At 45.4% G+C, this 15610-nt stretch overlaps 1 protein-coding gene across 2 annotated transcripts in view; it reads left to right on the top strand.

Annotated features, from left to right (window-relative positions):
• Positions 1-15610, top strand: part of LOC110530782 (rho guanine nucleotide exchange factor 18) — a 52047-nt gene that overhangs the window by 14030 nt on the left and 22407 nt on the right. For both annotated transcript variants that reach the window (XM_036986533.1, XM_036986532.1), the window contains exons 5-13: positions 1659-1780; positions 1948-2058; positions 2291-2534; positions 12825-13079; positions 13422-13501; positions 13660-13838; positions 14275-14348; positions 14502-14687; positions 15341-15559. In XM_036986533.1, coding sequence (XP_036842428.1) covers positions 1659-1780; positions 1948-2058; positions 2291-2534; positions 12825-13079; positions 13422-13501; positions 13660-13838; positions 14275-14348; positions 14502-14687; positions 15341-15559 — 1470 coding nt within the window. The remainder of the gene's footprint in view (positions 1-1658; positions 1781-1947; positions 2059-2290; positions 2535-12824; positions 13080-13421; positions 13502-13659; positions 13839-14274; positions 14349-14501; positions 14688-15340; positions 15560-15610) is intronic.

The raw sequence follows: 15610 nt of genomic DNA, 5'->3' as shown, positions 1-15610 counted from the left end.
GCTGGATATGAGGGTGGATGATGTTATCTGCAAAAGGCCTGTGTGGAGGGTGATGAGACTGAGGATAATGACTACTACAATTATGCTGATAATGGGCACCTTCGACATTGTAGCCAACTTAAAAGACGAGTTGAGACTGACTGATCTACAAATCATCAAGTAATTACTCAATAATATTTCTAGATCAGTCAGTCCCAAGATGCATCACAGCTTTGATGTTTACATGCACTAAGTTGACTGTGCCTTTAAACAGCTTGGAAAATTCCAGAAAATTATGTCATGGCTTTAGAAGCTTCTGATAGGCTAATTGACATAATTTCAGTCAATTCGAGGTGTACCTGTGGATGTATTTCAAGGCCTACCTTCAAACTCAGTGCCTCTCTGCTTGACATCAATGGAAAATCAAAAGAAGTCAGCCAAGACATCAGAAAAGTAATTGTAGACCTCCACAAGTATGGTTCATCCTTGGGAGCAATTTCCAAACGCCTGAAGGTACCACGTTCATCGGTACAAACAATATAATTAAAATATATACATTATGGGACCACTCAGCCATCATACCGCTCAGGAAGGAGACGCGTTCTGTCTCTTAGTTTGGTGCGAAAAGTGCAAATCAATCCCAGAACAACAGCAAAGGATATTGGGAAGATGCTGGAGGAAACAGGTACAAAAGTATCTATATCCACAGTAAAATGAGTCCTATATCGACATAACCTGAAAGGCCTCTCAGCAAGGAAGAAGCTACTGCTCCAAAACCACCATTAAAAAGCCAGACTACGGTTTGCAACTGCACATGGGGACAAAGATTGTACTTTTTGGAGAAATGTCCTCTCGTCTGATGAAATAAAAATAGAACTGTTTCGCCATAATGACCATCGTTATGTTTGGAGGAAAAAGGGGGTGGCTTCCAAGCCGAAGAACACCATCCCAACTGTGAATCACGGGAGTGGCAGCATCATGTTGTGGGGGTGCTTTGCTGCAGGAGGGACTGGTGCACTTCACAAAATAGATGGCATCATGAGGCAGGAAAATTATGTGGATATATTAAAGCGACATCTCAAGACATCAGTCAAGTTAAAGCTTGGTCGCAAATGGGTCTTCCAAATGGACAATGACCCCAAGCATACTTCCAAAGTTGTGGCAAAATGGCTTAAGGACAACAAAGTCAAGGTATTGGAGTGGCCATCACAAAGCCCTGACCTCAATCACATAGAAAATTTGTGGGCAGAACTGAAAAAGAGTGTACGGGCATGGAGGCCTACAAACCTGACTCAGTTACACCAGCTCTGTCAGGAGGAATGGGCCACAATTCACCCAACTTATTGTGGGAAGCTTTTGGAAGGCTACCTGAAATGTTTGACCCAAGTTAAACAATGTAAAGGCAATGCTACCAAATACTAATTGAGTGTATGTAAACTCTGACCCACTGGGAATGTGATGAAAGAAATAAAAGCTGAAATCATTCTCTCAACTATTATTCTAACATTTCACATTCTTAAAATTAAGTGGTGATCCTAACTGACCAAAGACAGGGGATTTTTACCACAAATGTTAGGAATTGTGAAAAACTGATTTTATGTATTTGGCTAAGGTGTATGTAAACTTCCGACTTCAACTGTGTAACAGGAGTGATAATGTAAAGACACTGTCCCCCTCAGAGTTGATCCAGACAGAGGTGCATCATGTGCGGACCCTGAAGCTGCTGCTGAGTGTTTACCAGTATGAGCTGAGACACAGCCTACATATGGAGGATACTAGGCTTGAGAGGATGTTCCCTCAGGTATCTCCATTTCTGACTCCTAAGGAGTTGAAAAGTAGTTTGAATAAACCACACGGGAGTGTAGTTCAGTGTGTGGACTGTAGTCTCTCTTTCCTTTAATCACATGTATTTGATCTCCTTCTTAAAACCAATCGATGTGTGTAATCGTTCCCTTATTCTTACATCAGATCGACAGCCTGCTGCACATCCACCAACACTTCCTGTGGTGTCTCAGGGACGGCCGGGACGGACACAACCACCACACTGTCACACAGCTGGGAGATATACTCATCAACCAGGTAGCGTGTGTATGTGTGTGTCTCTGTGTGTGTGGGTGTTGAGCTAGCTAACCCCTCAGGAGGACTGTGTTATGACAGGGTGGTGGTGTGCCACTGTCCTCACCAGCATGAATGGTTGCTTTGAGAAAACAAGGAAATCATGACTCTCTATACTTTCCCTTTGTCACACCTGATAAACATGTTGTTTACCTCGTCAGAAGGTTGTTTACCTGACGATCATGTTGTTTTCTAGTTTTCAGGTGAGATGGGGGAGAGGATGAAGGAGAGTTACGGCGTGTTCTGTAGTCACCACGCTGACGCTGTCAGTCTCTACAAGGAACAGCTACAGAACAACAAAAAGTTCCAGAACTTGATAATGAAAATCGGTCGGTTGTCCGTCGTTCGGAGGTTAGGAGTACCAGAATGCATCCTGTTGGTGACTCAGCGGATCACAAAGTACCCCGTCCTGGTGGAACGCATTCTACAGAACACTGAAGGTAACGAACTGACTCAACAAGCATTGTACTACTGAAATCACACAGTTCGACTGTATTGCTGAAGGTAACTAGGTGCACGTGATTAACCTGACTGGCATGGCAGGTAGTTCGAATCTGTTTGGCATTTGACCCAGAGTCTGCAGTGTGACTAGATTGATGGATTTATTTGACAGTGAATACATTGCATTTAAAGATATCAATATCAAATCATTTCTGGGTAACATTGAAAGTCAATATATTTAAAAAATACAAATAGTTTTCTTGTTTTTTGTTGGGGGATGGAGCCAACATGTCTCCATCCAACTTCCCATCCCATTCCCCCACCCAGCCAACATGTCTCCATCCAACTTCCCATCCCATTCCCCCACCCAGCCAACATGTCTCCATCCAACTTCCCATCCCATTCCCCCACCCAGCCAACATGTCTCCATCCAACTTCCCATCCCATTCCCCTACCGCAACCCAGCCAACATGTCTCCATCCATCCAACCTCCCCTACCGCCACCCAGCCAACATGTCTCCATCCATCCAACCTCCCATTCCCCTACCGCAACCCAGCCAACCTACCTCATCCCCATACTGTTTTTATTTATTTATTTTTCTGCTCTTTTGCACACCAATATCTCTACCTGTACATGACCATCTGATCATTTATCACTCCAGTGTTAATCTGCAAAATTGTAATTATTCGCCTACCTCATGCCTTTTGCACACATTGTATATAGACTCCCCCTTTGTTTTCTACTGTGTTATTGACTTGTTAATTGTTTACTCCATGTGTAACTCTGTGTTGTCTGCTCATACTGCTATGCTTTATCTTGGCCAGGTCGCAGTTGCAAATGAGAACTTGTTCTCAACTAGCCTACCTGGTTAAATAAAGGTGAAATAAAATGAAATTATTATTTTTTTTTTTTTAAATCCCATTCCCCTACCGCAACCCAGTCAACATGTCTCCATCCATCCAACCTCCCATTCCCCTACCGCAACCCAGTCAACATGTCTCCATCCATCCAACCTCCCATTCCCCTACCGCAACCCAGCCAACATGTCTCCATCCATCCAACCTCACATTCCCCTACCGCAACCCAGCCAACATGTCTCCATCCATCCAACCTCCCATTCCCCTACCGCAACCCAGCCAACATGTCTCCATCCACCCATCCATCCATCCAACCTCCCATTCCCCTACCGCAACCCAGCCAACATGTCTCCATCCCTCCATCCTCCCATTCCCCTACTGCAACCCAGCCAACATGTCTCCATCAGTCCAACCTCCCATTCCCCTACTGCAACCCAGCCAACATGTCTCCATCCATACAACCTCCCATTCCCCCACCCAGCCAACATGTCTCCATCCATACAACCTTCCATTCCCCTACCGCAACCCAGCCAACATGTCTCCTTCCATCCATCCAACCTCCCATTCCCCTACCGCAACCCAGCCAACATGTCTCCTTCCATCCAACCTCCCATTCCCCTACCGCAACCCAGCCAACATGTCTCCATCCACCCATCCATCCATCCAACCTCCCATTCCCCTACCGCAACCCAGCCAACATGTCTCCATCCCTCCATCCTCCCATTCCCCTACTGCAACCCAGCCAACATGTCTCCATCAGTCCAACCTCCCATTCCCCTACTGCAACCCAGCCAACATGTCTCCATCCATACAACCTCCCATTCCCCTACCGCAACCCAGCCAACATGTCTCCTTCCATCCAACCTCCCATTCCCCTACCGCAACCCAGCCAACATGTCTCCATCCATCCAACCTCCCATTCCCCTACCGCAACCCAGCCAACATGTCTCCATCCATCCAACCTCACATTCCCCTACCACAACCCAGCCAACATGTCTCCTTCCATCCAACCTCCCATTCCCCTACCGCAACCCAGCCAACATGTCTCCATCCATCCAACCTCACATTCCCCTACCGCAACCCAGCCAACATGTCTCCATCCATCCAACCTCCCATTCCCCTACCGCAACCCAGCCAACATGTCTCCTTCCATCCATCCTCCCATTCCCCTACCGCAACCCAGCCAACATTTCTCCATCCACCCATCCTCCCATTCCCCTACCGCAACCCAGCCAACATGTCTCCATCCAACCTCCCATTCCCCTACCGCAACCCAGCCAACATGTCTCCATCCACCCATCCATCCATCCATCCAACCTCCCATTCCCCTACCGCAACCCAGCCAACATGTCTCCATCCAACCTCCCATTCCCCTACCGCAACCCAGCCAACATGTCTCCATCCATCCATACAACCTCCCATTCCCCTACTGCAACCCAGCCAACATGTCTCCATCCACCCATCCTCCCATTCCCCTACCGCAACCCAGCCAACATGTCTCCATCCACCCATCCTAACATTCCCCTACCGCAACCCAGCCAACATGTCTCCATCCAACCTCCCATTCCCCTACCGCAACCCAGCCAACATGTCTCCATCCATACAACCTCCCATTCCCCTACTGCAACCCAGCCAACATATCTCCATCCATCCAACCTCCCCTACCGCCACCCAGCCAACATGTCTCCATCCATCCAACCTCCCCTACCGCAACCCAGCCAACATGTCTCCATCCATCCAACCTCCCATTCCCCTACCGCAACCCAGCCAACATGTCTCCATCCATCCAACCTCACATTCCCCTACCGCAACCCAGCCAACATGTCTCCATCCATCCAACCTCCCATTCCCCTACCGCAACCCAGCCAACATGTCTCCATCCCTCCATCCTCCCATTCCCCTACTGCAACCCAGCCAACATGTCTCCATCCATCCAACCTCCCATTCCCCTACCGCAACCCAGCCAACATGTCTCCATCCATCCAACCTCCCATTCCCCTACCGCAACCCAGCCAACATGTCTCCATCCACCCATCCATCCATCCAACCTCCCATTCCCCTACCGCAACCCAGCCAACATGTCTCCATCCATCCAACCTCCCATTCCCCTACCGCAACCCAGCCAACATGTCTCCATCCACCCATCCATCCATCCAACCTCCCATTCCCCTACCGCAACCCAGCCAACATGTCTCCATCCATCCAACCTCCCATTCCCCTACCGCAACCCTGCCAACATGTCTCCATCCACCCATCCATCCATCCAACCTCCCATTCCCCTACCGCAACCCAGCCAACATGTCTCCATCCATCCAACCTCCCATTCCCCTACCGCAACCCAGCCAACATGTCTCCATCCATCCAACCTCACATTCCCCTACCGCAACCCAGCCAACATGTCTCCATCCATCCAACCTCCCATTCCCCTACCGCAACCCAGCCAACATGTCTCCATCCCTCCATCCTCCCATTCCCCTACTGCAACCCAGCCAACATGTCTCCATCCATCCAACCTCCCATTCCCCTACCGCAACCCAGCCAACATGTCTCCATCCACCCATCCATCCATCCAACCTCCCATTCCCCTACCGCAACCCAGCCAACATGTCTCCATCCATCCAACCTCACATTCCCCTACCGCAACCCTGCCAACATGTCTCCATCCACCCATCCATCCATCCAACCTCCCATTCCCCTACCGCAACCCAGCCAACATGTCTCCATCCATCCAACCTCCCATTCCCCTACCGCAACCCAGCCAACATGTCTCCATCCATCCAACCTCACATTCCCCTACCGCAACCCAGCCAACATGTCTCCATCCATCCAACCTCCCATTCCCCTACCGCAACCCAGCCAACATGTCTCCATCCCTCCATCCTCCCATTCCCCTACTGCAACCCAGCCAACATGTCTCCATCCATCCAACCTCCCATTCCCCTACCGCAACCCAGCCAACATGTCTCCATCCATCCACCCATCCATCCATCCAACCTCCCATTCCCCTACCGCAACCCAGCCAACATGTCGCCATCCATCCAACCTCACATTCCCCTACCGCAACCCAGCCAACATGTCTCCATCCATCCAACCTCCCATTCCCCTACCGCAACCCAGCCAACATGTCTCCATCCACCCATCCATCCATCCAACCTCCCATTCCCCTACCGCAACCCAGCCAACATGTCTCCATCCATCCAACCTCCCATTCCCCTACCGCAACCCAGCCAACATGTCTCCATCCACCCATCCATCCATCCAACCTCCCATTCCCCTACCGCAACCCAGCCAACATGTCTCCATCCATCCAACCTCCCATTCCCCTACCGCAACCCAGCCAACATGTCTCCATCCACCCATCCATCCATCCAACCTCCCATTCCCCTACCGCAACCCAGCCAACATGTCTCCATCCATCCAACCTCCCATTCCCCTACCGCAACCCTGCCAACATGTCTCCATCCACCCATCCATCCATCCAACCTCCCATTCCCCTACCGCAACCCAGCCAACATGTCTCCATCCAACCTCACATTCCCCTACCGCAACCCAGCCAACATGTCTCCATCCATCCTCTCTTTTTTTTGTGTCAGTACTGCCTGCCAGCAGTAATCGTCTCTGATTGATTGAGAGATTAAAGCGGCTATCATCATTAAGTAACATAATAGATGCTGAGCATTGAATATTTATATTAATGCATTTCGATATGATTATTTTTTTTTACTTTTCCCCAGAAGTATTTAACCGCAGGGCACTCCCACTACATATGAAGGAATGTGCCTGCCTGATTTAGGGGACACAGTGAACATTTGGGAGTTGGGGACAATTTCATTGTAAGACTTCTCCTTGGTGTTAAAAACAGTCTGTGAACAAACTTAAACTGTATAAAATGACGGTTGGGATTACGGGATGCCAAGGTGATATTTTTCCATATCCTGTTCCAGTTAAAGGGTTGTTCAGATTAAATTTGGATCTGTTGACTGTACTTTTTGAATGGCTTGTTCAGAATATGAGCTTTCCAAAAGTGTTCTATATATTATAGTCCTTTCGGGAGCCCAGATAATTTATTTTTAAATCCCATCGTTGGATGGTTCGGTAGTTGGATTTCCCAAGGGACTCCATAGCCGGCATAGCTGACCTAAGTTGTAAATATAGAAAAAGGGACTTGCATACACATTACCAGGCATCTTTCAAATCTGGGGATGTTCTCAAACCATTACTGTCCATGATATTGGCATGGGTACAGATTCCACATTTAGATCATTGTGGGGATGCAAGAGGTCTCCCTCAACATGGCAAGGCATTATTGTGAAATATTGGAGTTATGCCGTTTTGATTCCCAGTTACACCGTTTTGAAATGTTGAGCAGTAATAGGATTAAAGTGTAGTTTACATTGTTTAAGAGATATATACAGTGAAGACCACCTCTTCCTGGTCAATAAGAGACACCATATTACATTGAGAAATATATCAGTGAAGACCACCTCTTCCTGGTCAATAAGAGACACCATATTACATTGAGAGATATATCAGTGGAGACCACCTCTTCCTGGTCAATAAGAGACACCATATTACATTGAGAGATATATACAGTGGAGACCACCTCTTCCTGGTCAATAAGAGACACCATATTACATTGAGAAATATATCAGTGAAGACCACCTCTTCCTGGTCAATAAGAGACACCATATTACATTGAGAGATATATCAGTGGAGACCACCTCTTCCTGGTCAATAGGAGACACCATATTACATTGAGAGATATATCAGTGAAGACCACCTCTTCCTTGTCAATAAGAGACACCATATTACATTGAGAGATATATCAGTGGAGACCACCTCTTCCTGGTCAATAAGAGACACCATATTACATTGAGAGATATATACAGTGGAGACCACCTCTTCCTGGTCAATAAGAGACACCATATTACATTGAGAGATATATCAGTGGAGACCACCTCTTCCTGGTCAATAAGAGACACCATATTACATTGAGAGATATATACAGTGGAGACCACCTCTTCCTGGTCAATAAGAGACACCATATTACATTGAGAGATATATCAGTGGAGACCACCTCTTCCTGGTCAATAAGAGACACCATATTACATTGAGAGATATATACAGTGGAGACCACCTCTTCCTGGTCAATAAGAGACACCATATTACATTGAGAGATATATCAGTGGAGACCACCTCTTCCTGGTCAATAGGAGAAACCATATTTCTCTCTCTACTCAGCCAGGGGCAGATGAATCATGTCTAAACCAATTTAGGATGGGGCGAAAAGCTAGTGCTTGGAAATACAATTTAAAGTTTGGTACGTCTTTCCCCCTTTGTAAGTTTGTTAGTTTGATCTGAGGTCGTTTTCCTTGCCACATACATTTTGAAACCGCACAATTATCTTTATCCCATAGCCAGAAGGGGGAGACATGGGAAGCATAGAACTACAGAAATTCAGCCGTTGCAATATGTTAATTTTGACAATAGATATTCTGCCAATCAAGCAACTGAGATATTATTACATCTGATGAGGTCGGATTGAATTGATTTGAGCATTCTGTTAAAAGTTTCTGGTTTTATCTAAGGAATGTTAGCAGTTGATGTTATAATTTAGTAACACAGACCCCAAAGCAAATCAAGGGATGAAAATAGGTTTATTCAAAGAGGATGAATTAGATGTTATGCTGAGAGGTAGATGGTCTCCCCTGTCCTCAGTGATTCTCTCCTGTGATTCTCTCCACAGAACAAAGAGACAGGATGTACTTTATACCCCAGCCCTAGCCCGTGGTTGACTATTTAGAATTCCTTGCAATAAAACTGGGACAATGGCCAAATAACAAGTATCCTATTTCGGGCTTGATGCCTAGACAAATTCCTCCTATGTCTCTGAACCATTGCTCATTAATCCCCTATTACAGAAAAAAAACACTATTTCCGTTGATTGTTAGTACTCTGTTGACTTTTATTCCTCTTAACCTATAGTACTGTATTGACCTCTCGTCCTCGATCTCTGCGTTGTGTATTTATCTGCTAAAACCATTAGCAGTAAGCATAAAATCATTCACATTAAACACCTTGCCTTTCTATAAAACACAAAGGGCATGCTGTACTTGCTGTTACAATAAGAAATAGATTTCAAAAAAGTTATAGAAAACAAGTGTTAACAGGTGTAATGATGTACCTTACAATTCATACCACATCCTGTATTAGGAGGAAACTCACAAAAAAAAAACATAATTGTCTACAAGACAATAATATTCAATCATCCCATTGGCAAGGTAATCATTCACCAAGTCCTTTAATTCCACACTGGTGTCAGTTCCACATTAGAAATTATGTTCTGACAGTCCTGGTTTCAAAAGAAATTGATATTTCACATAGATTTCCCCTAAGTAAGCATGTCCCGATTTTCAAGAAGACGTTGGACATTTCACATAAATATCCCTAATATGACGACTGTGGTGTACAACATAGAAGCTTATCAGGTTCTGATCATCTTACTATGCTTCTTCACTCGAGATTGCTAATCAATCCATTCATTATTCTCCAGGCTCCGCTTTGTCATCAACATGGACAACCTTGCAATGAGTGCCATGTATCCATTGTGATTTTCCCTGGACTTTTACTGCTGATCTTGTTATGAGCAAAACTTGATAGAGGACCTTCCCATTTTGACCCTAATGTCTCTATTACATATTTGTTTACCATCACCCACTGTCCTGGTACTACGTCATGCCCCCCCCCCCCCCCCCCCAGTTATTCCCCACACCTATTTTACTTCCCTACTGCTTTAGAGAGTTATATGCAATAGTTAAGCATTGTGTCGCTCATAAAGTGAACGTCTGCTTTGTGATATGGGCCGACCTGTGACGACCTCAAACGGGCTCAACCCTGTGGTTTTGTTGTGTGTTGCCCGTATACTGCATAATCCCGTAGGCAATGCATCTGGCCATGCTATCCCTTCTTGATGCGTCTTTGAAAGCCTCACTTTCAAAACTCGATTTGTGCGTTCTACCTGTCCACTCGATTAAGGATGATAGACTGGCAACTACACTGCCCTTATGTTCAGAAGAACGAAACACACCATTCCTGTGTAACGAGTGCATTAGTCAGAATGTAATTGTTCCGGAAATCCCCATCTGGGAATGATTTCTCGAATCAGAATTTAGCTGTGTGTTGTGCAGTTCCTTTCTTAGTAGGTTAGGCTTCAACCCATTGTGAGAAACAATCAACAATGACCTGCACATCTTCCTGACCTTTACATTTGGGCAGCGTGATATAATCAAGCTGTAGATGTCTGAAGGTTCCTGGTGGGGCAGGCGCTCATCGTGTCTGTACTTTCACTCATCCCTTGGTGTTGTTTTCCATACAAATGTTGTAATTCGCCACAACAGCCTCAGCTTCTTTCTACACACCAGGATTCCACCATTTGCCCACAAAACAATAAACTATCTTGTCCACACCAATGTGTCCCAAAGAGTGGATCTGTGTTGCCAAGTAGGGTAAGAGTGCATTTGGCGCTACACATCTCAGGTTGTATTTCCACACACCTTTTTGGTTGAGTTTGCATCCTGCAGCCAACCATTCCCACACTTTGTATTTTGGTGCACTGCTTTGCATGTCTCTAATGTGCTGCAATGTATCCAAGGTGTGTCTCCTAATCAGTTTAGGTGATGGAGGTGTTCTCTTGGCAGCCCTGCCAGCCAAGCCATTTCCTTTACTCTCGTCTGGAAAGATTTTTCCATGTGCTTTCATTTTCAAAATCGCAACTTGTCCAGGTAACTGGAGAGCATTCAGTAGAGCCATCACCTCTGGTCCATTGTTCACTGGAGCTCCCAGTGATGTCATGAATCCTCTGTTTTTCCATATTTTTCCAAAATCATGGGTAATTTACCTATCGCCCTCTGTCTCTGCATTGTTTATTTATCTTAGAAATATTCTTATAGGAAGGAAGTATATCTACTCCCAAGTTTTTAAAATGGGAAACGATTGGGATTCCGTAAGTAGAGATGGAGTCCTCCATCAGGGTCTTGGGCGACACTAGGGCTGATTTGGTTAGATTCATTTATAACTTGAGATAAAACAGAATTTACCAATTGATCTTCAATGTGTGCGGGAGCGATTTTTGATGCGTTGTCTAGATATTGGAAAATATTGTCTGTGTTTAACGAGATGAAGTGATCACTAGATTTGAGGGAAATTTGTGTTATTTTCTTCGATTGATGAATTGCTTTGGTCAGGGGTTCCATGGATAATAGCAAAGGTGAAATTGGATCTCCTTATCTGCTGCTTCTAGTGATTCTGAATGGAGCAGAGCAGATATGTCCTCCCTATAGATGAGGGATTAGCATATAGTATTTTAAGCATATTAATGAAATTAGAGACAATTCCCATACAGACTACAATGGACATATCTCTGGGTCTATCAAAAAGCTTTTTCTGCATTGAGAGAGATTACAGCCCAAGGAGCTGTTGTTTCTGATGAAGCGTTTATGATATGTAATAGTTGACGGAGGTTTTCTGGGGGAATTTCTTTTTCTTAACAAACCCGCTTTGGTTCCGTGTGGAGTCTCGAGACGGGATGACAACATTTTGGAAAAGAGTTTCATATGTGTTGATCTAAGATAGGGGGCGATACTGAGAACACTAGGTGGCATCCTTACCGTTTAAAAAAAAAAAAGAAAAAAAATGAATGCTGTATTCACATCTCTCCTGAAATGAACCATTGTGAACGGCTGTGTTCATAATTTCAAGCTATAGTGGACCTAATTTAATCCAACATTTTTAATAGACCTCAGAAGGAATAATAACCCATCCAGGTGATTTGCCTTTATTCATGCTATCCAATGACATAATCTTTAAATTCTGTTCTCTTTTTTTCTCAATAAATGTAAGTTCTGTCTTGACTTTGGAAAGAGTAATAGCCACATCGTCTGAAAAAGGTATTTGTTCAGAATGCTTTAATGCAGTAAATGACATTTCCAATTCTGATATCTACTTTAATTGTGATTTATTCAACCCAGATGCAAATGTAGTTGCATTATTTTAAATAAACCCTTTGGTGGCATCCCATAAAATCCAGGGGTCATCGAGTTAATTTTTATTGATCATTATGAATTCATTCAGTTCAATTTCAAATGTGTCACAGAATGTAGGACTTTGTAGAAATGCGATGTTGAAATGTCATCTTGTGGCTCTTTTAGTAGATTCTAAGATTTTAAGTTGGCAGTAGTAAAAGCGTGGTGGTCAGACAAGCTCTTATGTCAAATGTATATTTTCTTGATTAAAGACAATCGAGGTATAGATAATGTTTTATTCCTGTTGAGTAGAAAGTGTACTTACTGTAATAGTTCCATTAAAGAAGTTCCACAAGTTCCATTTTGATCCTCTGACTTCTCTCTCTCTGTGTCCTCCTCTCCTCCCACCAGCCGACAGTGAGGAGCACGGTGCCCTGATCCAGGCCCTGGTTCTGATCAAAGAGACCATCTCTGCTGTGGACTCCCAGGTCCATGACTATGAGAGGGCCTCCAGGCTGAGAGACATAGGCGGCAGGCTGGAGCCTCGTTCCCATGGCCGGTGGAAGGACGGCAGGGTGTTCACGAGAGAGGATCTGGCTGAGGGCCTCAGAACCCTGCTCCACGAGGGGACGGTCAGCTGTCGGGTGGCAAACGGACGGCTCAAAGGTGGCGACCTCTCTAATCGGCCCTTCTGGGATATTGCAATGGGTTGTTTTTTTGGGGGGGTGGTATTTGCGGTGGAAAAGCTTGGTTTTTACTGCAGTTTTTAGGAAAATTGGACAACGGTTTCTTCTAGTAATCAGTGATACTCATTCTGGACACCCAAGACCACATGTGACCTATCAGGCCCTGATATAGTCTATATCTAGAAGCCATAATTCCTTCTGGTCAGGTCACACAGTCAGAACTCCTGATCATAGTCATACTTATCTATTAGGAATGCTGTGACGATCTGTGAGGACGGCGTATTTGTTGATTTGAGTGTCTGCTTCTATCCCATGTCTTCAGACATCCACGCTGTTCTGTTGTCAGATGTCCTGCTGCTCTTACAAAAAGAAAAGGATCAGAAACTCATATTTGCTAATGTGGTGAGGGAGTTTTCTCAATATAAGAGAATCTGTGTCCAGCTACTCATTTTAATCCAAAAATGTGCTAGTTTTAAAGTATGGCCTCCTTCAAGGAGAGAAGGCCAGAAAATGTTGATAACCTCTGATCCTCTCCTCCTCGTCCTCCTCTCCTTTTTCAGGACAACAAGACGTCGGTGATCTCCCTCCAGATGCTGATCGTCAGGGAGATGGCCCATGAGGACAAGGCTATGTTCCTGATCAGTGCTTCGTCCAGCATGCCAGAGATGTACGAGATACACACCTCCTCCAGAGAGGACTGCAACACTTGGATGAGCCTTATACGAGACGCTGTCAACAGGTAGGAATCACACAGGTAGGAATCACACAGGTAGGAATCACACAGGTAGGAATCACACAGGTAGGAATCGCATAGGTAGGAATGACATAGGTAGGAATGGCATAGGTAGGAATGGCATAGGTAGGAATGGCATAGGTAGGAATGGCATAGGTAGGAATGGTAGGAATGACATAGGTAGGAATGACAGGTAGGAATGACAGGTAGGAATCACATAGGTAGGAATCAAATAGGTAGGAATCACATAGGTAGGAATCAAATAGGTAGGAATCACATAGGTAGGAATGACATAGGTAGGAATCAAATAGGTAGGAATCAAATAGGTAGGAATCACAAGTTATTTTACTTTCTACACTTTCAACTGATTTGGAATCAGCGTATGGGTCAGTTCTTAGGGCTTATAGTAACCGCAATGTGTTTGACTCTCTTTGTATCCCAGTTGTCCAGTAATGGAGGAGCAGCTGAGCAATGAGCAGGAGGAGGCCAGGCTAGCCAGGCTCAGAGACTTCCAAGGTATGAGACTCTACCAACTCTACCACAGAGCTTCAAAATGTCCTCAATAACAGCTGTCCAAATGCCTTCAATTCCCATTATCAAGCCTTAAGGAATGTTTCCAGAGCTTCTCGTGTTTTTTTTTTTTTTACCATAGAATCTGTGTGTTTTCAGAGCGTCTGTATGTGAAGGATTCCCAGATCGTGCAGAGCCTGACAGAGAAGCTGCAGATGTTTGCTGACATGGCGGAGGCTGTAACAGGGAGGGAGGATGTAGCTGCCCACTCCTGTCTGCTGCTCCGCGGTGACGCCTCAGACCTGCAGCAGGGGGAGACACTGCTCAAGGGGGCCATCACTGAGGGTAGGAATGAAGCACGAATCCACTCCTAGACCATGCCCTAAGCCAGGGGTGCCCAAACCTTTTCACTCAGGCCCTCCTTCCAGCATTGGGGAACATCTTGCGCCCCCCCCCCCCCCCCCCCCAATGTCTATTTCTATGGGCACAAGCACTGTTCATTACTCAAACTGTTCACACCCCTGTTGTTGGTGGAGAGAGAATTTAGCAGGTTTTAAGATTTTCTGCAATTCTACACATTTTGTCTAATGTGTATTCATGTGATATTTAAGTGATTGAAACATTATAACAAAATGGATGAGCTAAAAGCCGTTAGCTGACATGGGCTAGTTGATCTGGACATTTCTGACACGTTATAAATAGCTTTCTAAGGTCTTCCCTTAGGGGGAGCGCCCCACAGTTTGGGAACCACTCACCTAAGCAATTGTGGAGGGTTTGATAGGTTACATTTGATAGGTTAAAGCAATATTGTAATATCTCCCCCATCCCCTCTGTTGACCCCTGACCTTGGTACTCCTGGCAGGTCTGATCTGATAATAGTTCACGTCACCATCGTCTTTAGTAAATCTGTTCTAAATGTTGACCCACCATGAGAATCCAATGTCAGCTTGTCTGTCAGATAATCAGATTTTAGGTTCTTCTTATTCTTCTTCTCTCAGTGGAGAATCTGCAGAACCTTCTCCTGTCTGGTGTGACTGTGCGAGATCCCCACCCCCATCCAGAGGACAGCCTGGGACCAGGGAGGTTCAGTTTGAGGCCAGAAGTGGTACGGCTTTATCTACGGGGGCTAGGCCTTGGGCGGCTGGGGAACCTGTCGGTGCATAGGAGAGCTGAGACCTTTGGAGGTTACGACTGCAACCCTCCCACCCCCATCAAGAGTAAGTATTTTATTTATTAAAAAAATAACTAACCCCTTTTTCTCCCCAATT

Source organism: Oncorhynchus mykiss, chromosome 8 (genome assembly GCF_013265735.2).
Source record: "Oncorhynchus mykiss isolate Arlee chromosome 8, USDA_OmykA_1.1, whole genome shotgun sequence".
NCBI classification, from domain to species: Eukaryota; Metazoa; Chordata; class Actinopteri; order Salmoniformes; family Salmonidae; genus Oncorhynchus; species Oncorhynchus mykiss.
This window is presented reverse-complemented; position numbering and strand designations above follow the sequence as displayed.